This window comes from Schistosoma haematobium, chromosome ZW (genome assembly GCF_000699445.3).
Source record: "Schistosoma haematobium chromosome ZW, whole genome shotgun sequence".
NCBI lineage: Eukaryota > Metazoa > Platyhelminthes > Trematoda > Strigeidida > Schistosomatidae > Schistosoma > Schistosoma haematobium.
In genome coordinates, this window is record NC_067195.1 from 72,809,799 (window position 1) to 72,835,673 (window position 25,875).

Sequence of the window (25,875 nt, forward strand, 5' to 3'; positions counted from 1 at the left end):
GGTGATGGTAGTTTGACGCTTCATACCTTGATAGACAAATATTGTTAGCTAATTCGGAATAAAATTAACACTGTATAATTTATTCACAATACATTGGAAGTTTACCTTATATCATTTTATAGCCGTTGCTTAAGGAATTACTGTTAAAATCGAATGGCTAGGTGAATAATGGACTGAGGTTTAAAGCAGTGTTTTCAGTATACAATCCACAATGAGAATATTAATATTCATAAACGTAAGTATTTTACCAAATGATCAATAAAAGTAAAACTGAATGAACCTCAGAGATTTTATTTTTGATCATCACTCATAGAGTTCCTGAAAAACATCTCCAAGGATCGAAACCAGAGCATTTATATTAATTTTAAATCTGGTTGTTTGATGCTCAGAATCAGTTTGCGAGTACTTTATCAATCCAATAATATTAACCATAAAATTAAATTTATAAAACATCAATGTGTCATAATGATTTTTATGAAAACAAAGAAATGTTTATCAGAATGGGTTTTGTGGAGGTTTTTAGAAATTTCACTGGTTGAAATCATGAGTCAATTGAAGCTAGATCACCATAGAAAACCTGGAAGCACTGGACGGCTCAGTGTTCTATTTGGTTAAGTGCCTGGAGCGAGACTGATAGGTCCTAGGTTCGAATCTCGCGGGGGGGGGTTGCTGGATCGTGGATGCGTACTGCTGAGGAGTCCCATACTAGGATGAGTTGGCCGTCCAGTGCTTCCAGGTTTTCCATGGTGGTCTAGCTTCAATTGACTCATGATTTCAACCAGAGAAAAAAGTGTTTATTGAGCTATCCAATGTTAGTATAGTGTTATTTGAAGAAACAGGAGAGAATTCATCTCATAAATAAGGTCTGAAACAGTATATTGTATTACAGACTAACTTCAGATAACAATCAAAAACTCGCCAATAATATATAACTGTTTCATCCTACTATTTGATTTTTCATTGGTGTGCACATATTACAATCATCAAAGGATCAAACTCATAATCTATGGATCTTCTGAACAGTACACTACTTTCAAACCATTAACTTAGTTGCTATTTAATTGTTCAAATCCACAACTTCAGTCAATTTCTTGTTACGTGATCGTTATTAGTTGACATTAATCACACCTATTTCACTTCAAAAAGATGAATGAACTCCATTAATTAGATCTCTTACTAAAACTTTCAGAATTTCTTTTCATGTTAATCATCAATATGAACACAATAATTTGTGATGTAAATGTCAGTCCTAAGTAACATAGAATCTAGCATATATGTGCATTGGTTCCACTTATCATACATTAACAACAGACTGAGATAAATGCCGGTGTGTTTTTAAAACTATTTTATTGACTAAATAATCCTTACAATCGACTCCTACTATTCAAATAAATAAATAAATATTCATAGGGGGGGGGTTTGTGAGGGTCGTAGTAATTTAATAATTGAATCCATGAATCAATTGAAGCTAGACCACCATGGAAAACCTGGAAGCACTAGATGGCAGTTTCATCCTAGTATGGGACTCCTCAGCAGTGCGCATCCACGATTCCGCACCCCGCGAGATTTGAACCCAGGACTTATCAGTCTGGCACGCGAACACTTAACCTTTAGACCACTGAGCCGGCATCCAACGATGTTAATATCTAATTTCAACCACCATAAATGAGTGTTAGATAAATCATATTCGTATGTACTATGGTAGTTATTGAAATATGTTTTAATTTTAAAACGGTCTTACTAATAAGATATTGAAACCTTTATCATATAATAATAATAACAACAACAGAGAAAGTAACATTTTTTTCTCTTTAAAATTAACAAAATGTTTAAAGTGAGATCATATTCCAAGTGCGACTTTTTCAGTCAAGATACTTACACTGTTACAAATGTATTTACTTTAGTGTGGTAATTATAAGACCATAGGTAGGCTATCTACTACTGTAATAATAGTAATAATGATAATAACACAAGTCAGTATGTTTATCTACGAATGATTTAATCAATGTATTTTTATTTCTACAATTAAATGTAATGATAAATTATTAATTGAGTAATATAAATATGTGAAAATATATAGTATATGGACTATTGTAGTGTGTGCTACTGATGTCGACAGATATAAGTAGTATGTATCATCAATCGAAAGTGGAATACCTGGCAGCAGAAGGTTGAAAAGTTCAAAGAGAAGAGAATGAGAACAGAAAGTGATAGGTATGGAAACGAAGGAATAAACGAAGTGTTCACTGTATGGTTCTCAGATTTTATTAAGAGATTCTGTGATTTCTTATTGAAATGTATTTCGTTGTCCACGCTGACTACACTATTATTACTACTGATCTGCTCATCGGTGATAAATCAATATATCATTCTGTTATATCTTGTGGGTTTGTATAACGTAATGATACCGTCAATTAGAGAACAGTAGATTTTTGACCGGATCAAGGACGCATAAAACCCGTACGAGCAATCTAGAGTCCTCATCGGTCCTGCTTCTCGCCTAGCCCTGTCTGTTAAGTTCAGAACACCAATTTCAGCCTCTGCAATATGAATAATTTATTTCAAACATAATGGGTTTCTATACCAACCAAACAGACCACATCGTACCATAAAATAGGAAACAACATTTATACAAGATTTAGCCAAATGTAGCTGTAAATGTGGGAGGTTGTAATTGATAGACTGGGTATAACTCAAGAATGGTAAGTCGTATAATAACAGTTCATAGGTCAAAACAAAGCTCATGATAAGAGGGACATGAATATGAACAGTTTAGTTATTCAACATATTCAATTGATTTGATTGTAAAATTTGGAACATTGAATAGACAGAAGTGTTTACAATTACACTGAAAACAACAATTAGAATGATATGATTAACGGGATAGTTGTTATTGCTATTAAATAAGTAGTTAGATGATTGAAATACAAACATATTGGTCATGATTTGTATAATATGAAATGAATGACAGACGTTTTTCTACTTCTTCTATTGATGTAATATTTTACATAAGAAACATTTCTTTTGTAGATAATCTTGTAATTTTTTGAGTATCTGTCAGGAGCGTTGTCTACATAACGTTACCACTCATAATATAACCTGATTTTGATTAGATGTCAGTGAACGATATTCAGAAACGTTTATCAAGGTAGCAGACACATTTTAGTAATGTACACCAATCATAAAATGAACCTGAGTTAATGATTTCTTTTCGACTGTTTGTAAACATATAGCATCGAACGTAACTCATCGAGATATTGAACGTATGGTGGGGGCTGAATTCCAATGTTAGACTAAATACTAAGGTCCTAAAATTTGTAGTAACTGTGCTTCGTCAACCAATCACCCTCGTAACCGTTATCATATAATCCTCAACGGTGTTTGAAACCAGAAGGCAAAGAGAAGCAGAGACTACGGTTTTATTAGCAGATAACTCAGACCATAAAGCAGAGAGGCAACTGAGTCAGCGACTTGAAAGAGAAAAGCAGAGTAGTGTGTGTTTAAATGTATATATATATATATATATATATATATATATATATATATATATATATATATATATATATATGGATGAATCATCGGATCATTTAAACAGCTAATAATAAAGCTAGCAGAATGAATATATGTGTAGGCGGTAAGCAATGTTCAAGCGTGCATGTTTCATACAAGCACAACAATAATAAGGACAATAGGTTGTTACAATACGGATGGCTCTGTCCGCTAAATAAGTTAACAGAAGGACTTAACCGAATTAAATGAGAACAAACTCAATTGCACGTGAGTTGCTATAAGTTACTTGCTACTCAATGGTTGATTCATGTACAATTTTTTGTCATAGTAACTAACATTTGAGAAGTTTGTTCTAGAACATTGTATGCTAACAGGACCTGGTCAAATCTAGTCTTTAATATTGAGAATGAGAAAATCTCAAATTCTTGGAATTATTGTAGTTAATACTGTTAGCTACAAGTAAATAAATGGAAAAGGTAAAGTTTTGTTTTACGGAGAATTATTATATGCATTTCTGTTATATCTTTATTAAATATTTGGTTTATGGTATTTTTTCGTATTGTTGAAGTTGAGGACTTTCATTTAAGTCATTAATTGTTGATATGTAATTGATGTTAAATTAACATTAATTAATTATTTACCTGTTGCTCAGTTTTATATTACAAACAGCCTAGTAGTGCATAGATTATTATTATTAGTGTCTGTTTATATTGTTTTAATAATCTCGTAATTAATTAATATTTACTAAATCACGACTGTAACGCCTCGTGGAGGAGCATAAGCCGTCAGCCAACTATGTCCTTTGCTCTCCTTTCCAGTTGTTTCCAGGTGCTATTCACTCTTTTGATATATATCTCCAATTCCCGACGCAATGTGTTCTAATTGAGATCATGAACCATCGAAGTTAGACCACCATTGGAAACCTGGAAGCACTGGACGGCCGTCTCATCCAATGAGCCGACATCCAACACTGCTTATGTTTACTTTCAACCGGTCCACGATATCGCGCGTCCATCTTCCATCCGACACGGTTGAACACCACTGGTCATGGCTTCTCACTAAGACTCTCGCGTTCGCGATCGTGGATGCGCACTGTTGGTGGGTCGCATAATGGGACGAAACATCCGTCCAGTGCTTCAATGTCTCCAATGGTGGTCTAACATAGATTGGTTCATAATCTCAATTAAAACTCAACAATCTCGACAACTGTATGCTGGAAATGTGTTCGTTAGTCTTTCTCTTTTTATTTTCCTTCAAGATCCAGAGTTAGGGAATGCATCGTGATGCAGTTTGGTGATTTACGCAATATATATCCTATTCATCTTCAACGTCTTTCGCTAATTTGCTCTTCAGTTGGAAGCTGGGTTGTTACCTGACGCTGTATGTTGTTCCTGATGGTATTCAACCAAGGAACACTGGGTATCTTACATAGAGAATTGATTATAAATGCCTGTACATTTTTGATATTTGTAGTAGTTATCTAAATTTCAGCTCCGTACAGCAGAATTGTCTTAACGTTTGTTTCGGAAGTTGTGACTGATGCTGGCTGACAATTGTTTTGAGTTCCATTTGTTCTTCAACTGTAGAAATGCTACCCTTGATTTGCTAATCCGTGTCTCCACCTTTGCACCAAGTCCTCCTCATTTACCAGTGATGCTACCTAGGTACGTGAAAGCTTCCATCATTCGGGATTCGGTTTATGCTTTCTGTGTTGTATTTGAGGATCTTGCTTTATCCCTTGTGTAGGTTGAGGCCAACTGCTGTAGAGGTTATTGCCACATTGTCTATCTTAATTAATGTATATAAATTTCCGAGTTGTGGTAAGAGAAGGCTGAGTGGCTTCCGTTGTGTTCCGATTGGACATTGAGGATAAAAGATTCAGGGTGGGCAAATATTGTCTAAGGGTATTCAGTATTGTTTAGTGATCATTTATATTAATAATTACATGAGGATTTTCAGCTGTATTGATGTTAAGCGAGTTCATCACTAGTAGACTTAATAATTTAGTAATCCTCTTGAGCTGAACTTATAATACTTACAAATAATTTTGACATATACTTGGTCAACAGTTCTATTCATTTGGCTACAGATCGCGAATCACAGCGATAACGTCTACTACTTGTAGCTTGGTGGGTCGAAACAAGAAATGATTGATACGTTAGTTATGAATCCTAATGGAAGCAATAATATTTTCTAGAATTTATCTAAGCTCAGTTGATGAATCCTACCATTTGATTCTTAGTGTATTAACAAAAGGTTATGAATCTGCAGCTTATTATCAGATACTTTGCTAAGCAGTTCGTAATGGTCGTTTGAATTAAGAGGGTTTACAGATTATTTATTAATTTAGTTTTTATCGCAGACCAATAATATCAGTTTCAAAACTATAAGAAACAATCAATCAGAGTATAGATGTTTTGTTCTAGTTCGGCAGCTCGTAGCCTATATGACGCGATAAAAAGATGACATTATTTAGGTTTAGTTTTTGTACCAACTCACTATGAATTATGGCTGTGATGACAGGTGTGAACTTCATTCAGCGTGATCTTCTAAGGACACTATTTCTTGTACTGATTAAGCACAACAAGTATACACTTTCGTTCAGTATGACATATATATTCCCAGCATAAATCCAGGTGAACTATATTCAATGTGTTTTCTACAGCTACTGTATGTATTTTCTTCAAGTGATATGATTGTGTGTAAACATTAGTATATAAATGATTGTATTTTGGTCTAATGAGGACGTGATTTTGGGATTTTTTGGGAGAGCCAATAAATCTTCGCGGTACCAGTTTTTCGTGTTCTTATTTTGCATCATGGGAATTCCAGTGGTTCCCGTTTCCAATTAGACCGTGGATACAACCGAGTCGACATGAACATAAACAATGGCAACCCAGATATAACAGCACTCATGATTGAATATCAAACTTTTACGTATCGTGATGTCAGGATTTAGTCGTTTATCGTATCAACATCATTCTGTTCGCAATATATAGCATGGCAGTCATCCAGTGAGATTGGTAATATCTACTTTACTCTTGATATGATCAGAGCTTCTCGACGTCAATTAGTAGTGAACATATATAGTTAGTTTTATGATTGGATATGCACACACATTTGTGCTATTGAATAGATTGTGAGAACACAATGTTAAAACATTTTAAATAAAACCTGTGATATTTTGAAGAAAACAAAAGTTGAAACTTGAAGTAATTTGTATAATTGTTATATTTAATTACATATTGATACATATAAGTTAAACACACATATTGTGCATAACACCAAAGGAAATATATATTTAGGAAGAATCAGGTGATTGTATCAAAATACTCATAGAAGTATGAAGGAAAAAATCATCCTCCTTCAAAACACAGTTTGTCAAAAGGGCTCATTTCACCTTTTTTTTGAAGAGATACTTACTGTACAAGAAGAAGGATTTGAAAAGAAACGAGGTTTGAAATAATGGAGGAGTAAACACATGAATTCGGTTAATACTTACTACTTTAACTGCAATTTCAATCTCCTTACACACAAATATGCAAGTATATCTGTCACTCACTCAACCTGTCTATCCATCTGAATCAGTATTTATTGTATGTAAAATAAATGAAGGCTTTTTAGGATCAGAGATGAAAGGAGATAATAGATGGTGAGGTACAAAAAAAGTCACTTTGATGTGAATTCTTAAGTTTAATGAATGTTCATGTAATTATTTGTTTATCAAGTTCTTATCGTTATACGTTGAGGGGTTTGGTTAGGAAAGTTGGGAAGGGTAATTTATAAATGGATAACTGGTAATATTAATTAAATTTAAAAAAGAATCTGATATACATACATGGATAAGTATATATATATATATTCTATCTAAAAAATAAAATCTCGGCAGTAGTAGTAGTAGTACATAAAAACATAAAATACAGGTAAGGATGGAGAGAAATACCAAAGATTCGGAAACAATACAATCCAGCCAATCTAACACAGATTAACACATTCTCTTCACTTATCCATCTGAATTAATTTGAATTTTTGTTTGACAATAAATTGTCTAGGGAATCGATATACATATATATTATAAAGAAAGGTTTATACATTACGGTTTGTCTTGGAAGCTTGGTAAACTATGGATAGCAGCAAATTAAAAAATATAGGAATTGAATGCCTTTTTTTTTAAAAAAAAATTGAACATTAGAAAATGATCATTAAAGAAAATCACATTTAAACTTCATTGATAAATTAAAACACAACAGTGGAATAAACAATGAGAAACTTAAAAATGCATCTTTTTCCTTGTAATCTCATAATTGCTCAAACCGAAAAGATATAAGAGGAAAAGAAAGGGATTGACTGCGAACACATTACATAATGTGCATACATTAGGACACATAAAAAAGGGAGAAGGGAAGAAGGATAGATCTTGTTGTTGTGTTTTGTTTTGAAGTAAGAATAACTGAAAGTTTAATCTATCTAGGAAATAGTTTGTTATTTTTCTCTTAAGTCATAGTATCCAGTGTGTAACGAAAGAGAAATTGATTATGAAAATAAAATGTATAAAGTCGAAAAGCAAACAAATTGTGTTTGTTTGTTTGTTTAAGTGAAGGTAATAACAAATTATAACAAACGAAATTTGAAAGAAAAAATATATTATAATTAGAGGCAACTAAAAGAAATTTGGGCAAAATCCGATCAACTCTTTTGCAAAAGAAACCATAAAAGTTAGCGAATATACAATTTCTACTCTGCTCCCATTAGCATTAAGACCGATAACAACAAATTCGGCTGTTGTATATCATACAATCAATAAGGCGAATTTCCTTTTGTAATCTTGTGTAATTGCTTACATTTTGATTGTATGAGTATGTCTATCAGAGTATTATGCTTAAAATTATATATATATATATATATATGATGCATAGATAGTATGAAAGTTGCACTCTTGTAGAATAAAAGAAATTTGAGGTAAACATTTAGGAGGATTACGTCACTATCACATAGGTGATGAATAAATGTAATTGTAGTAGGGGAGTTGAAGAAGACTTGTAATGGAGAGATATCTTTCGGTATCCTGTCTGTTGCCAAGCTATTGAATTACAAATAGAATTCGCTTGAGATAAATTTTAGACTCTTTGATTATACAATTGAGGATAGGTTAGTAACAAACGGTTTAACCTAAAAAGGTAAGTTACCAGAGTTACAATGCCTGTAACAAGTTTAGGTACATATGCACACATCGTATATGCTCGGTGATACGTACATGTGTATATTTGTATCAATGTACAAAGATGGGAATAACTTTATGGAGTTCAAAATGAAAAGAAGATTTCGTTTTAATCAACAATATTCAGAGGATTGTTATTATTTCACACAAAAGGTAGTTGATAGAGGTTTGTTTCTATATACAGAAAGAAAATACGTTTTATCCATCGACATCTTCAAAATGGTTATTCATACATTACAACACAGTTTTGTAATATTAATGCAGATTTGTCCATTTATTCATGTATGCAGACATTTTAATTTATTGGATAGCAAAACTTGTTTAATTCAAGTTTTTGCTGATGCTTGTATCACACGTTCAATGGCTTTGATATCATCTTCAGCTAATTTCTTGTTAAGAGTTCGACGGACTGATTTGAATTTCGAACCAAAAAAAATAATATGAAGAAGAAATTTAAAAGAAAAAAAATAGGAATAATTAATTCACAAACAACAATAATAATAATCAAAAGAGATATACTTTGCAAGAATCAAAGTGAAAACAGTAATAAAATGTCATAATGTTTTTTAAACCATAATGAATATGCATTACACGTGCTATAAATGAATAGTTACACAGAGAATGACTTTTGTATATGCCAAACAGCATGCATGGTAAGTTGCGAGATCGATTGTTTCATATGGACAATAATATAATGCATCAGCTGTGTGCATTTACTGTTGACGAATCTCAAATGATAACGAGACGACTATCCAATAACTTTTAGATTTTAGTAGTTTTCTAGTTGATGTAAGTCATGTTGAATTCGAACCAACCTCTTCGTACATAATCTAACTAAACTAGGATAATTACTGAAATGAAATTTGTTAGATATTCTGAAAGTTCACTAAAGCAGTATAACTCGTGTCTGGAAGGGAATTATTTTGAAATTCAGTTAAAAAAGAACGCCTACATAGAGATTTTCACAATTCCATGACAGAAAATTCAACAGTATGAAGTTTCAAAACTAATTATCTGCTAATTATGAAGTACTGTTTTGGGAGACATTTCAGTGTTCATTAAACTGGATGTTTTCATTGTAAAGCTTTCATCGTTATGAATAAAATTATCAAGGTTTCTTTACTACTTAAAATAAGTAGATACTAATGATGTTATTTAGAATAATAATAATAAATTCTATTCAGATCACAGAACATAACACCAGCAAAAACATACAACTAAACTACAAATCCGCTCTATCATTTCAATGATCTTGTTTCTTTATGCAAAACATATCATTATTATTATTATTTTAAGATTAGACATATTCGTCAACAATATATTGAATATAAGCGTCATTGACACTAATTTAAAGACAATACCAGATTTCTCGTGAAATAAATAAACCATTTAGATAGAACAATGAGAAGACGGAGTTTATCTTCTCATTGTTCTATCGAAATTTATAAAAGGGACTAATTGCTTTAAATCATTTAGATCATTTTAAAAAAAATAATTGGACTGTTATTCATATCACCATTGCATAATAGCCTTGTATACAAGCATATAAATAGACACGCAAACACATACATCGAGTAGCATTCAATTTCAATAAATTACATCATGTACAAACTTAAATATTTTACAAAACAAAACAAAAACCCAACAACAACAAAAATCAATGAAAAGAAAAACGAGACATCTCTCAGAACGCACTGGAAAACTACAGAGAGAAACGGGTTGAATAGAAAAAAAAAAAAAACACACAAGTAGTATACAACAATGATGAATAATTAAAATGAATAGTATAATTTAAAATAAACTCAGATATATGTAACTTGTACTGTGTTTATGTATGTAGATGACTGTAAATATAGTGACAATCCAAGAAGGGTGCATATATGTCAATTAACACACACCGAAATTCAGTCAAGAATATCAGCAACAGGATAATTCAAATCATTACAAAGTACATGAATTATCAAAGCTCTAACATTAAGTCAGATGTAAGTACTAGCAAGATATGGTGAGCAAATGGATTGTTCATCCAACTAAAGTCATAACTCATGTATCATTGTTTGGGTCAGTCTAACAATCTATGACTACACATTAGTTGCATTATTCTATTTGACAATACAGATTCCTACGGAGATTTTGTCTTATGCCACTATAAAATTGAGTTGGTGAATCGCTGTGTGGTAGCCCAGTCAGTTTGGATGTTATAACACCATCGAATTAGACAACGGTCATGATACGTCGCCCACTCATTCAATCGGAACACGACAGGAAACAATTTTAACTTGAGCTAGTAAGACGCAATTGAGAAACATTTATCTTAACAATAAACTTGACTGAATCCATCACAGGTTACAAATTATCATTATAACTCGAGGATATATTTTTAGAGTAGGTCAACTACTCAATAATCCACTTATTACGACTAGTTATCAGTGACTTATGCATTGTTTTAGTTGATTTAATATTTTTAATATTATGCATATAAATACTAACTGTATATTAGAGTAGAACATGATGAAAATCTAGTCGGAAACAATATTGTTTGCTGATATTTACTTTTTTAAACATACCTGAAAACCTTGAACGATCTGTAGGTCTTCTACGATCTTTTGGTGGAACACGTCGTCCTGATGCTCCATGAGAATTGATAGATGGTGTACTTGCACGTAAACAAGCATCTAATAGAATATCCTGTTCTTGATCTAATGCTTCCATTGATGCATCTGATGTTTCACATAATAAACCTGGACTTCGTCCTCGATTTGGAGGTGCTAATCTTCTAGGAGCTGAACATTTATTGATTAAATTCAGAGTAACATACAGTCATGGGAAATAATGGAGAAGTAGTTATTAAATTAAATAATTAAGATGTATAGATATACGTTAAAAAGAGGAACAAATAATGAATACGAAATGTATGCTGTCAGAAATCAACCCAATGACTCTCACAGTCAAGCATCTCAACATGATAGGAAAGTCGACACGATCTATTTTGCAAGACATATAATAAACCGATAGAATAAATTCTGTTACAGACTTTCTTCAGTAAGAACAGTTATTCGTGATGATGATGATGATGATGATCTGTTCTTTGACTTGGATAGTTTGATTGCGAAGCTTTCATTAGCCTACTGAACAAAATCATCAGCGTCCAGTTTAGGTTGATGTGAATTTCTTAGTAAGTTTATAACTATTAAATCAGTTAGTTCTGATGGTCCTATCTATAATATGTCGCCTTCATTTATTTTTGAGTCCATGTTAATTGTAATTTTCAACTGATCTCTGGCGATGTGATTGATCGAGCTTTTCTAAAAGTGTTGGTGATTTGATCCTAAACAATAATGATAACTTTAGGATTAAAATAACAACGTATCTAGATACATTTTTAAAAAGGAATATAGACATGAAATTAAATCATTCATTGAATGATTAAAAAAAACTAAGCACCGTTAAGACATTCAAACTATCTCAATAGATTTATGCGAGGAAGGGAAATAGAGAGTTTGTAGTAGAAATTTTAGTATACCAAACATAAAATAATAAATAAGACGTTTATCAGATTCTTACAAATGTACTCACCTGGTCCAGGAGTATGAAGACGTCGTCTAATGGTAGCTGTAAATGATGATGCATCTGAGTCAGTTTCATTCGAAGGTCGAAGTAATAAATCACGAAGTTCTGCATCATCTTTCGATTGAACTAGATCATTTGGTGCATTTCGTAAACCAGTAACCTTTTGGAATTGATTCGAAAAAGAAACCCCCCAAAAATGCATAATCGATTTAACGAAACTGAATAAAACCAATATTTACTTTGACATTTTGTTAAATTAAAATTTTATTTTATGTTTAGTGTTAGAAAAGTATTATTGATAGCGATTAGTAAAAACAATTCACACTTGATTAATTTACATCTTGAAGTTTTCATTATCAAGGCGTCAATATGTATTTGACTTAAAACATCAAACAAAAAATGGAAACACATAAAAAGTATATAGATTTCACTTCCTAAGAACACACTGTGTCAGGAATTAGAAGCAGCCAACAAAAGGATGAATAGCAATTGGGAAAGATTACCCAGGACACAGTTGAATGGAGAATACTAGCAGGAGGCCCATGTTCCTCGACGAGGGGCAACAGGCGTAAGTAAGTAAAATGTTAGTGCAATAAATAATTTAATTGTTACAGTGATGTATTTACACTTACGTTTTAGAAAGAAAATCAAGGTTACTCGGTGATAATAAAAATGATATTTTTTAATCATTATTAACTTGAGTAATGTTCGTTATAGAATATACATTGACTTAGTAATTGAAATTAGGATTCAAACGTTTGTGGAGAACGTTAGGGTTCATGTTATTTTCCATCATCATTGTGGATTGATCATGAAATATTTCAAACTCACGAGTACTGAATAACCTATTGATTGGTCTTTTGTTAGGGAGATTCTTAAAAGTACATATTCACCATTATATACGAAATTAAAGATATTTGGGTATTAGATCATATTGTCACAATTCTATATTTCATTCAAACTCTACTAGCTCATGTTCTCAAATTTGATTTTATGATATTGTTAAGCTTTCACCCAATACTATAGATACTTATATGTTACATTTCTGAGTGTGATTGAATTCTACCAGTCATAGGATTTTGTCAGAATTTTGAGAACGCTTACTTGAAGTTAGTCGTTAGTGAAAGAATATAACTTTGATTAAGAGATCATGAATATTCCTATTGAATAGTCTAAAAGCGTGATGCTCAATAGCAGCAAACGTGAAGGTCCTGAGTACGACCCTGTTTAGAGAAGTTGTAGTTGAACAAATTGATAAATGGTGACAAACTAAAACAAGAGGTCTATCCAATGCTCTCATGATATCTAACAGTTTCTTACTCTATGTAAATTTCAATTCAATTATGATGATAAGAACTCATTACAAACGATTCAAAGATGAAATAGCAAGTGAACTATAGCTAAAGAATACTGTTAAACCAATCAGGGTCAAATTTATAGCATAAATATCCAAAATAAAGTTAGAAATTAAGATTAGGGTTCTCATCATAAAGTGACATAAGCTATATTGTAAGAATTTCAAAATCTGTATCTTAATCCTATATCTTAACGTCATTCATTTATCTTCGCTGTTTCTTGATTGATTAGAGCTGCTTAAAACCTAAAGGTTGTTCAATAGTATACATTAACTTTGTCATAAATTAATACAGGGTTAAAATAAGTCAGTAAATAATAATGTTGGATAAAAATTAAAAGTAAATAAGCAAATAAACACGGCAAAGCAAGAGCAGCATATTTACAATTGAGGAACATCTGAAACTCAAAGCAACTGTCAACCAACACCAAGGTCAGGATTTTCAATACAAATGTCAAGACAGTTCTACTATATGGGGCAGAAACCTGGAGAACTATGAAAGCTATCATACAGAAAATACAGGTGTTTATTAACAGTTGTCTACGCAAAATACTTCAGATCCGTTGGCCAGACACTATTAGTAACAACCTACTGTGGGAGAGAACAAACCAGATCCCAGCGGAGGAAGAAATCAGAAAGAAGCGCTGGAAGTGGATAGGACACACATTGAGGAAAGCACCGAACTGCGTCACAAGACAAGCCCTCACATGGAATCCTCAAGGCCAAAGGAGGAGGAGAGGAAGACCAAAGAACACATTACGCCGGGAAATGGAAATAGACATGAGAAAAATGAACAAAAATTGGATGGAACTAGAAAAGAAGGCCCATGATAGAGTGGGTTGGAGAATACTGGTCGGCGGCCTATGCTCCATTAGGAGTAACAGGCGTAAGTAAGTAAGTAAGCAGACAAACAAATTAAATAGATTAAATATTCAATGAAAAAGGGGTTAAATACAAAATGTTAATATTATTTATTAAGAAATAATCCAACAACTATAAGAATTGTGCTATTCATAATTATGAATTTATTTTTGTTTACGATGATTTGCTTACAGTTTGTGCTTGAACAACTTCTGATTGTAATTCCATTATAGTGTTAAGCTAGAAATATTATTATAATAGTAAAACATTACTGACTCTTAAAACTAGACATTATATTTCACTATTATTTATTTATTTATTGTTATGTAATTGTTGCTATTGTAAACATTTCATTTATGGTATATAAAAAAAAACGTCCCCCCCCGTTTAATTTTTATGAAATGAAATGGAATAAATAATAAGATATACGTTACTTGTTAAAATTAACATTTGACAAATGTGATCCAATCAAATAGAAATTTATTTACAACTAATTAACATGTATATTCATAATTTAAATTAATCTAATTTATATTTGACACTTATTTTTTCTTAATGTATGTGGTTGTATGAATTATGTAATTTTTGATCGAACATTTTAATATCGTTCTTGACTAGATCATAACTGTTATATCCTAGTGAAGATTAAATTACGAGTAACTTCTGAGAACTATTAATGAACTAATATTGTATATATTCCTATTGTATGACTGTTTAGTAACTAGATTATGTATATCGTTATTCCCCTTATTGTAAGCTTCATTTTGACATATAGACTATTATTATTATACGATTTACTATTCTTAAGTTATGTTCATTCCATTGATTACAGTCTCTCACATTCACAGCCACTTTTTGGCTTGATCTTGTATACATGTTATTTCCTATTTTATAGTATGATGCGGTTTGTTTGGCTGGTATATAAACCAAGTAGTGGAAGCTGTTATTGGTGTTCTGAACTCAACTGGACGGGCTAGGCGAGGAAAGGACCAATAAGGACGTTAGGCTGCTCATACCGGTCGAATATCATTGGTTTAGTACAGTATTAAGATTGAATATCTCGTATTTCGATTGGCGAATAAATCACGTGATAAAAAGCTGGGCTTAAATTCACAACAATAACTATGTCAATCACTCTAACTTCACTATATTTACTCCGACTATAATTATTCTTTTAATTTTATTTACAAAACGGATCCAAGTATACAGTAGCATATGAGTCATTGTGATGTTTATAAACATCAATATCTTAGCAATCAAATAATCCAGCTGAAAAGAAAATACAACGCGACTGTGAACAACTGACTGAGTTATGGATATTCTCCATCATTTCATTTTTATAAAACTATTCTAAAATCGTATTTTGTTGTCTGATACTTTTTTATTCTATTTGATCACTTATTTGGACTCATACCTAGAAAACAGTATGGAGATTTGTTCATATTATTTAATCATGTACACGTTGGATCTGACTGATTTGTGTAGATAGTGCCACATTAAAATTTCAGTGTGCTTTAACAAAGGCGATATATATATCCCCTTTTTCATCACTAAATGACTTAGGCTAGATAACAAATGAAATCAAGCAAGGACTAGACGACTGGTTAATCCTAGTATTAGAGTTCTCTGTGATGTGTATCCGCGATCCTAGAAAGGGCAGAAAGTTGGACATTCACGTCTCACAGAGAGTGCTTGAGCTTTAGACCACTAAGTTGGTATTTAGTAATTCATAGTTCTAGCCTCATTTGGTTTACGATATTATGAGACCACAATTGATTGTTGTTGGTGATACTATGGTTTAACTTCCGACGAGATATATAACTTCACTGATCACAGTTTCTCACTAGAAGTTGTAGAATACTATCATTAAAAATCATCACTTACATCTACAATTAATTTTCCTCTTGTTCGTTTGCGTTCTCGTGCTAACGCTTTTTTCTCTCGTCCTTCAATAATTTTCTCTCGAGTTGTTCTGTATTCCAGAGCGAATTCAGCTAGAATTCGACAAAAGTAACCAACTGAAGTACTAGAGGCTCTAGCTGCACTATAACCAAGATATTCCAGAGTATGTCGAAATCTGAAGATAAAAGGAAAATTGTACTTACAATCACATTCTGTATATATTATTCCAGTATTGCGTAATTCATTCATAATTAAAGAAAGAAATATTGTTTACTAACAATAACACTTCTTGGCAGCCTTATTTTTTATATAACCATCTTAATTTCTTTATAATTTTCTCTTGTATAGTTATTAGTGGATAGGTAAAAAGTACAGATATCCAGTACAAAACCATTATTTTAACCAGATACAATCTTTATAACAGTTACAAACATTTTCATATTACAATTAACCAGCTGATAAGTTTGACAATAGTCAATCATTGTATAATGTTAATGTTATGACGTTCACATAGATATTTCAATTATTACTACCAACTATTTTTCAGTGTAAAAGTATTAATTATACTATGTAGCGTTCATTTTAACCTTGAGATTACTCAATACCATGCCTCAATGAATGACTATTACCTACATATTTCATATATATATAGTGAATTTTCCGAATACATCTTACAAATATTATTGTTTCTCATAAATAAATGTTAAATACCAACTGCTTTATATTACCAGTACGATCAAATTAATCAAAAGAAATATGCACAGATACAAATACAGAGAGCTAACTATAATACACTCAAACTTGAATTATATCATTAACGTACAGGTATACAGTTTTGTTAGTTTTATTGAACAAAATATTTTTCTCTTCAATTGGAATGTCTTATGAAAATAACCCATGACTGGCTAATGAGTGTAGACAAATATACTCGTATGCATCAAATATATATATGAAAAAAATTATTTAATATTGTAAATGATATCATTTTTATTTCTTCACTGTATCCCACTCTAGATTCTGAGATTAAACGTTATTGTTACTAATTTTAATGATCAGATGTTTGATGTTTGACTTCATATGTGATTTAGTTACCTCCGCATTATAACGAATTTTTGTTTTATCAAAAATGTAACTTTATAGAAATTCAACTTCATATCTAACCACCATCCTCGCTCCAAACTGGATTAAGAATACCAATAATGTAATTTACGTAAGATATCAATTGATTAAAATTAAAAATTAAAAAAAATACTCCGAGGAAATGTTTCAAATATAGGGATATTTTAGTTGATTACCTGGCAGACATTCGACGATAAACCATCTGTAAACAAATCACTCGTTCCATAGCATCGGTAAGAAAGTCAGAAAGCCTAAAAATGGAAGAAACAAAAAGGTTGAAATGTTTTTCATGAAACAGGGATATATATATGTATATAGTCTTCCAGACTGTTATATTCTACGGTCGAACTCAGACTGAATGCTTCGTAACGCTTACCCGACCAGTTAAGTAACATCAGAAGACCAGGAGAGCACAGGGAGCTTTACTGCCAAAGGTCAGACAAACATATACATTGTGTGTATATACATACATATATAATAATGGAGAGATCCACACGAAGATACATGAATGGTGACCTTGTTCAGATGAATAATTCACTTACTTATAGTAGATCTGGTTACACTTGAACATATGGCTGATCATTATTTCCTTATGACAACATGAAAATTGTTTGGCCTTGCAGTAACATGTGGTCTGTCAGGAATCACTCAGTCTATAAACCTCCTCCTCTTCCCAAAAAGTCTTTCTCTTTGTTTTCATTCTCAGCAACTGATGTGGAAGCACATATTTATTTCATGCATATTTAATGCCTCCATTTCATTCTCTTCCTTTCCACTATAACTCTTTAACCCAATCTTTCATTACGATTAGTGTTATTGTTTTTTCTTACATTGAGGTGATTGGATATTTGGCAACTTCAAACTGATAGATATGTTTGCCAATTAATAAACTGCTTACATTATATTGTGGACATGCATTGCTGAGGAGCCCCACAGTGGGATGAAACAGCCATTGAGTGGTTACAGGTTTTCAACGGTGGTCTAACTTAGATGAACTCCTGATTTCAACTGTGAAAATGTATAACATCTATTTGAAGGAATGTTGAAATCCTTTAGAGAGATAATCGTTTAAAAAACAATTATGATTCATTAACAAAAATCGTTCATGTTAGCTTCTTAGCCAGCATTCTAATCAATCTTTTGTATGTGTACAAATTACAATGAATTAGACGATATACTTTATGATACTGTTTTGAAGGATGACGAAATAAGACACATTTTCTGTGTCGTAATTACTTATCCCTGAACGTCTATTTATCTTTCTTCAAAAAACAAACTGCATAAATTTCTTGTGAGTGAATTTTACAAAATAGAATAATGTAGTTTGTCACAAAGCTTCATTTTTTGACTAATAAAACAATAATAAGAGATTTATTCATAGTCACAAGGTATTAAACATGCATTCAATTACAATTTTTTTCAATTCTCAATATTTCATACACTTTTTCTTTCTTTCTCCAAATCCCATCAATAATCGTTGTCCTGTAAGAACATACACATATATACACTGATGAATGAATAATTCATAAAATGCCTTTATAGTGCTCCAATGAGTTTATCAACTAAACGTATGCAACTTCATTAATCTAACCAATGTGATGAACCATATGTTTCTGTCTAAGTCAATCTACGTATCAACAAATACGGATTAGCCGAGCAAGTAAATTTTTTGACATTTAAGTGGTAACCGGTTCTAAAATAGTTTTCATTTTTTGACTCTACCTAGTTGCTTTAGGATTTTAAACTATAAAAAACTCTTCATAAAGCACCAATGTAAATTATCTTTTGTTTGCTTCGCAGTCATTACAAGCTGACGACAAACACTGAGATATTTAGTTGACATATATACTTCATAATTGTGAGTTATAAGGACGTTGAAGACTAAAAATAATCATCTATTGAGTAAGCTAATTAAAAGTCATAAATATTTCAGGTGATTACAAAAGTTTATCGAAAATATTAGATAGGGACAAACAGATCTAAGAGGATTTAAAAACAAGACATGTCAAAGTATCTTCTTTTTAGAGAAAACTCTGATAAATGGGTATAATAGGATTTTAAGATTTTATTCAACCTCAGGAAAACAAAAATGGAACAATAAGTAACTATCACAATAGACCACACCTTCGGCAACATCCCACAAAGAAAAAAACAGCCAATTTGTTCAATATATATATATATATACATATATATGAATAATATGAATGAATAGTGAAAGCAAATGAAATTTACTTGATATTTTTATTTGATTCTTTTTCAGAACTGAATATTAATCGATAATGTTCCCAAGATCGTTTACTATCTGTTTCTAGTTTCTCCAAACGTTTCGGTAACTCATCCCAATCAACTCGATGACAACGACATAATGCTCCTAATTCCGAATGTAAATCTGCATAGGAAACAAAGTAGACAAATGACCTATATAGAACTAGTAATTATTTTACATTCTCATTTTAAAAGCCAAGCCGGATAGTGTTCTGAGATACGTTCTATACATTTAATTAACATTTATTTAATTGTTGACACATCGCTTAACAAGATTCTTCTTTTAAAGTAATCTACAGAGTCAAAGGAACTGGATCGAAGGGGTGTCAAATCAATATTTTATGTACCGCTGAGGCATTGGCAATCCACGAACTCGGACATAAACATTACGCGCAGGAACGATTCTCCCAACCTCTCATCCTTCTTTAGCCGTAATTCCTTTAGTGGGTATGCTTCTGGGTTTTTTTCTGTATATCTTTCTGCACTTTTATTTGATTATTATTGGTTTTTTTAATTATTTTATTATTTTGCAATTTTAAACTCTAATCAGTTATTACTATTACGTCATACAAGTTTTCTTGATTATTATTCAGTCTATCATTATAACCTTTGTGTTTGTCGTTTTTCCTCATATTTGTCAGTTGGACTATTATCTGACCCATAAACTATTTCCTACCTTACCCCTTGATTAGTACGTAACCTCATTTGTTATTTAGTCTCGAATCCATTTTATGATGCAATCTTTTCTATTCTCCTGTCAACATATATCTTCCAGATAACTATATATACGAATGTACAGCTTAAGTAAATGATTTCGTTGAATAGTTTTCTGTGTATTTAAAGTCAAAACCTATCCTTGATTACGTTACTTTAGTTTTTCGACTATGGCATCGAATGAATTAGTTCAAATCTTCAAAGGGACATGAACATTTCTAAGATTACAGGTACACACACTTGGTGAAGTGATGACCAGTATGGAGTCCATATTTGGGGTTTTCCATCATTCGCTTACAAGCTTATAACATGATAATGTCATGTAATCTACTTGGTAGTCAAATTATAGACATGATCGATAGAGTTAATCATTACTAAGGATTAAACTATATGATACCATTTATTGCACTTAGTGAGATTTATGTTAGTAAAAACATTTATAAGTGATAGAGTATTAGCAATAATATATTTATTAATTAACAATATTGTTTATGCAAACTAGAAAGTTAGTGAATAACTTACCTGTACTATCAGGAAATTGGTCCAATACTATAGAGCATACGTGATGTAACAAACTATTCTTATATTTCGTATCTTTCACTTCAGGTAACCGACCTAGATAATCCAACGTAAACCCTCTAGCAGTTGAACCATTTAAAAAATTCCCAATAGACAAAAGAACGGATAGAATATACCGTAAAGTTTTACAATTGATAAGTTCTATAACAGCCTATCGATGAAAAGAATAGAGAGTACGGGGAAAGTAATAAGTTGGTTAACTTTCATTTAAAATAGCTTTCCATAATGTGTAGAACCAAAAAATGTCTTTATATCAGATACGTATTTAACTGGTGGAGAACTAATTTAAACTAATTTAAAAAAGCATTGGGGAACTGAAATCGAAAACTGGGACCCGGTTCAAGTCCTGTTGTTAACACCAACACTAGGGGTCGGGTACGTCCACTTGACAAGTCCTAAATAAGTAGAAACACGCACCTTAAATTTTACCGTCTGCCGCAATCCATACATTCTATAAACCTATGGACGACTGAGTTAAGAGTTAGTGGCTAAATAGTTCAAAATAAATTTCCACAAGCAAAATCAACACGTTTGTTATGATCACATTTGACTCAAATATTATGGAATATAGTATCGCATTTCAAGCTGATTCAAGTTTACGACCTCTAAAAATGTCTAACTTAGCATGAAGTCGAATTCTTTTCCAGTGTATTTTAAATGTGACTAGAAAAACCAGTTAGTTTGATCCTATCGAAAAGATGTCAATCTACACACAACTTGAAAGCTGAGAAAACTCTATCAACAAAGCCAACCCGTTCAATTAAATGACATATACCCATTGATTAAATAGAATTACACACTCCTTTCCATGTAGACTTGTTGTTCGCCAGTTCCTCAAATTAACTATCATCATTAATATAATATCAAAGCGTACATGTTTTAAACAGTTTTACCACAAAATTTTCCTCCCTGTTTATTAAAACAACACTTAGTGTACATTGACCAAATAAATCAATTAATTAATCGTGTGGAATAACATTTAAAATTTATTCTAGTTCACAAGTAACAGTAGATTACAATTACCTGTTTTAAATCATTTAACGGTTCAGCTATTTCTTTTTCATTCTGTTCATAATCCAATTTGAATAACCATAATTCTAAACGTGGCTTTAAATGACTTATTGCTGACAATGTAACAAGAAATTGTTCAGCTTGTCCAAGTGGTAATCCATCTTGTTCTGCTTTTGCTTTCATTATAGCTTCACATTCTTCATCTGTTGGTAGCATTGTTGTTAACAGTTTCTAGTAATGACAATAATTACACATAGAAACGTTACGAAGAGATATAGTATTAGTAAAAATAATAAATAATGATAAGTTGGATAGTGTATAATGCTGAATTCAAAGAGAGATGATTATTATTCTTGTAAAACCTATCAATAGGAGATGATGACTTAATGATAAGAGTATCTAAGCTTACATCAGTAGGTTGTAGGTTAAAATCCCAATCCACTCACCCCACTTTTAAGCGTCTAACTAGTCCAAATAGCCGAATACATAAATCAATTACTTTAAAAAATTTATTAAGATGACAGACATTAAAACTGCAATTTATTTATATTTATTTGAACACGAAAATTGGTACAAGGGGGCATCAAATACATATGCGCCACACAATAACATTGAGACCAGTCGTAGTTATCACTGATTTGTGTTTGGGCTGTGATACCGCCCGGGTGCCTAAACCGATGCAGGATAAAACTAAAAAATGTGGCATAAAATAATTTTCGATTACATACTTAGACAACCAAAAAGGTATAATGGTCTTTTATGAAGTTTTTATGCTTACTAACATGGTGTTTAGTTTACTTGTGAAGTGGTCTTAGTGAAATGTTACATATATAAGCTTAATATGTGTTTACCGAATTCATTCATTTCTATTGATTAATAATACACAGTAAATTCTAAATGGATAAAAGTTAGCTGAAGTAAGTAAATTAGATGATGTGAATTTTCCCTGGAAAATGTTGATTTCTGCACACAATAAAGAATAAGAACGCAACTTGATGTTGTGAACGAAGGTCATTTGATTTGTGTAATATTTAGTTATATAAACAGGGATATTGTCTAGTTCTTAATATTTAGATAATCATATCTAGTTGATTAACAATATGATCTTTAAATACTAAGAATTAAGATGATGAGCTAAACTCCATAATTGTAATCATATCACAGAGATAATAAACTTTTTGTATAGTATTATATTTAAATGGTATGATTCAACTTCAATTCTTATTAATCACTAAATATAAATGAAATAAGATATAGTCCTGGTAATTGCATTTAAATATAAAACATTATTTAATAAATTTCGATAATGTAATAAGGAAACGAAGATTATCAGAACTATGTGATATATTAACGCAATACATTTCGAACAATCTAATTACACATACTTGTAAAGAACATTTATGATGGTGTTGCATAAAAGTATAAAATGGCGGATGCTAAGGTTTATTGAAGCCTTAGTCATACGACAATTCAAACCCCCTTTGTATATTCAAAAACAGTTTGTTCTCACCTTAAACCTACCCTGGTAATATTGGATTATTATCCAGAATGATTAGGTTTCAAATTGTGTTCACATTATTATTATTACTCTTATCATTATCCTTGTCTCCTCTTACCCCACTTCCAGTTTAGTTGACCATTTATTTTTACATATAAATGTTCTTAACAAGTATATGTGTGATCAGATTGTTCGAAATGTATTGCGCTAATATATCACATCGGTCTGATAATCTTCGTCTTCTTATTACATTATCGAAATTTATCAAAGGGACTAATTGCTTTAAATTATTTATTAAAAATTATTTCGTAATTCATGTATTATTATAGTGTGTTCTCATGTTTTGTCAACCTGAGTGCAGTGACTGGTTTATCCGTGAATAATAGTTTGAGCTACTACTTTATTGAACTCTTAATTTATGTATTTAATTTAAAATTTTCACGAAAATTTCACATAAAACATTTTAAACAATATAGATATTTATAAGCGAAGATGGATAGCGGCTAACAATGGGATCCAGGATGCGCATTTCGTCCTATTTAGGACTCGTCAGGTGGATGTATCTGCATCCCAGAGTTCATGTTCACTCTGGGACTCGAACCCAGCACTGTTCGCTTCAAATGCCATCGCGTTATCGACTTAGCTACTAAGTCCTGATAGCCAATTGCTTGTGCAATAGGATAAAGTTTAAATCCACTTTATATCGTTTACTTGAATCTTCCCATTGATGTTTAGGACTGCAATTGATCACTTTCTTATTGGCATATATGCATCCTGTGCGCGTCTCCTCGATATTGCCTTAATTTACAGAACGCGCGTCTTGGATTCCACCGCTAGTCATTATCCATCATGGCTTATAATGCTTGTAAATTAAGGCAATACGCACAGTATGCACATATGCCAATAAGATACTGATCAATTACTGTCATAAGCATCAATGGGAAGATTCAAGTAAACAATACCAATTTAGATACTTACTTTTATTTTAACAACATAAAAGAAAACTGATTTAACAAAAAGAGGTAATTATTATAAACATAAAAAAATGAAATCGAAATTAAATTTACCTCGATACCCTCTCTATTTATAATTGAATGATCCATTTTTAAAATTGCAGAACTGATTGTACGCGGTGGCGGCAAAACTTTTAAACCAATATTGATTGCATTTGAACGTTTCATATCTAGAACTTCAATTTTTTTGACAGCCACCTCTTGTTTCTAAAAAAATAAATTAGTGGTATAAATATCAAATGAATATATTTCCAAACTGTCACTAAATATATAGGCACAATCTACAGTATATCAAAGATTTCACGGTCCCCCCATACTATACATATATAGTTTGGATTACAGGAAATGGGAACTAATCTATATAAAAGCAGTCAAGAGGAAAATGGGATTAAGTAATGTCAACTGAATAGATTAATAGACGGTTAAAGCATACTAAGGGATTATAAAGTTATATGAATACATGATTTAAAAAAATAACCATCAAAATTACAACTGAAGAACTGTCCATTACAAAGGGAAAGAAACAGATCACTTATTAATGTGTTAGAAACGAACAATTTTTTTTTATTATTTTAATGAAGTTGATATTATTTCAATGTTGTTAATGTAATTAAATGAAAGTTTACATATTATCATATTAGTTAAAACAATTAATTCCTATGATAGATATTTAGATAATGAAATGAAAGTATCAAGTATGTCAGAACTATGAGATATTTATTAGCACAATATATTTGGGACAATTCGATCACACATTTACTTATTAAACTAGATAAATTGGACGATTAAATGATAGTACAGAATACAGACAATATGGATCACACTGTGCTGAATAATAACGTTACCATGATGAGTTTAGTGTAAATACAAATTGAGATCATATCAGGCGAAAGCATTATGACATAGCAAAAAATAAGTAAATCTGAACGCTGTTTTTAATTTCTAAGTTGATGATTGATCTATAAAGGCAATATCTTATAACCATGTACTTTGTTAAATATGTCACATATAAGTGTGTACTTTTTGTTGTAAAAAATAACTATCCTTGTCAGCCAATCGTTCCATCTTAAGATTGAAGGCCATGAACATGAATATCAGTCTTACTTTGAATAGTTACACTTTCAGTGTGGATAGTAATAAAATAATACCTTCTATGCTAACCATTTCATAACTAATTGGCAGCAGTTCTCAAATATATTAGATACATAGACAACTATTTGATAAAATCGGGATTGATTTTGTAATTCTTATCAATGAAAGG

At 31.5% G+C, this 25,875-nt stretch overlaps 1 protein-coding gene across 3 annotated transcripts in view; it reads right to left on the reverse strand.

Moving 5' to 3' along the window:
• Positions 1 to 3,691: 3,691 nt before the first annotated feature.
• FHOD3_1 (FH1/FH2 domain-containing protein 3) overlaps positions 3,692 to 25,875 on the reverse strand; it is a 123,685-nt gene continuing 101,501 nt past the window's right edge. Inside the window, exons 17-26 of one of the 3 annotated variants that reach the window (XM_051212246.1) lie at positions 24,669 to 24,821; positions 22,116 to 22,334; positions 21,036 to 21,243; positions 19,767 to 19,923; positions 17,711 to 17,785; positions 16,398 to 16,590; positions 14,706 to 14,753; positions 12,305 to 12,458; positions 11,296 to 11,511; positions 3,692 to 9,137 (exon numbers count right to left, since the gene is read on the reverse strand). In XM_051212246.1, coding sequence (XP_051072401.1) covers positions 9,055 to 9,137; positions 11,296 to 11,511; positions 12,305 to 12,458; positions 14,706 to 14,753; positions 16,398 to 16,590; positions 17,711 to 17,785; positions 19,767 to 19,923; positions 21,036 to 21,243; positions 22,116 to 22,334; positions 24,669 to 24,821 — 1,506 coding nt within the window. In that variant the 3' untranslated portion in view covers positions 3,692 to 9,054. Of the gene's footprint in view, positions 11,512 to 12,304; positions 12,459 to 14,705; positions 14,754 to 16,397; positions 16,591 to 17,710; positions 19,924 to 21,035; positions 21,244 to 22,115; positions 22,335 to 24,668; positions 24,822 to 25,875 lie in introns of all 3 variants that reach the window. The other 2 variants (XM_051212247.1, XM_051212245.1) reach the window with 2 other exon arrangements.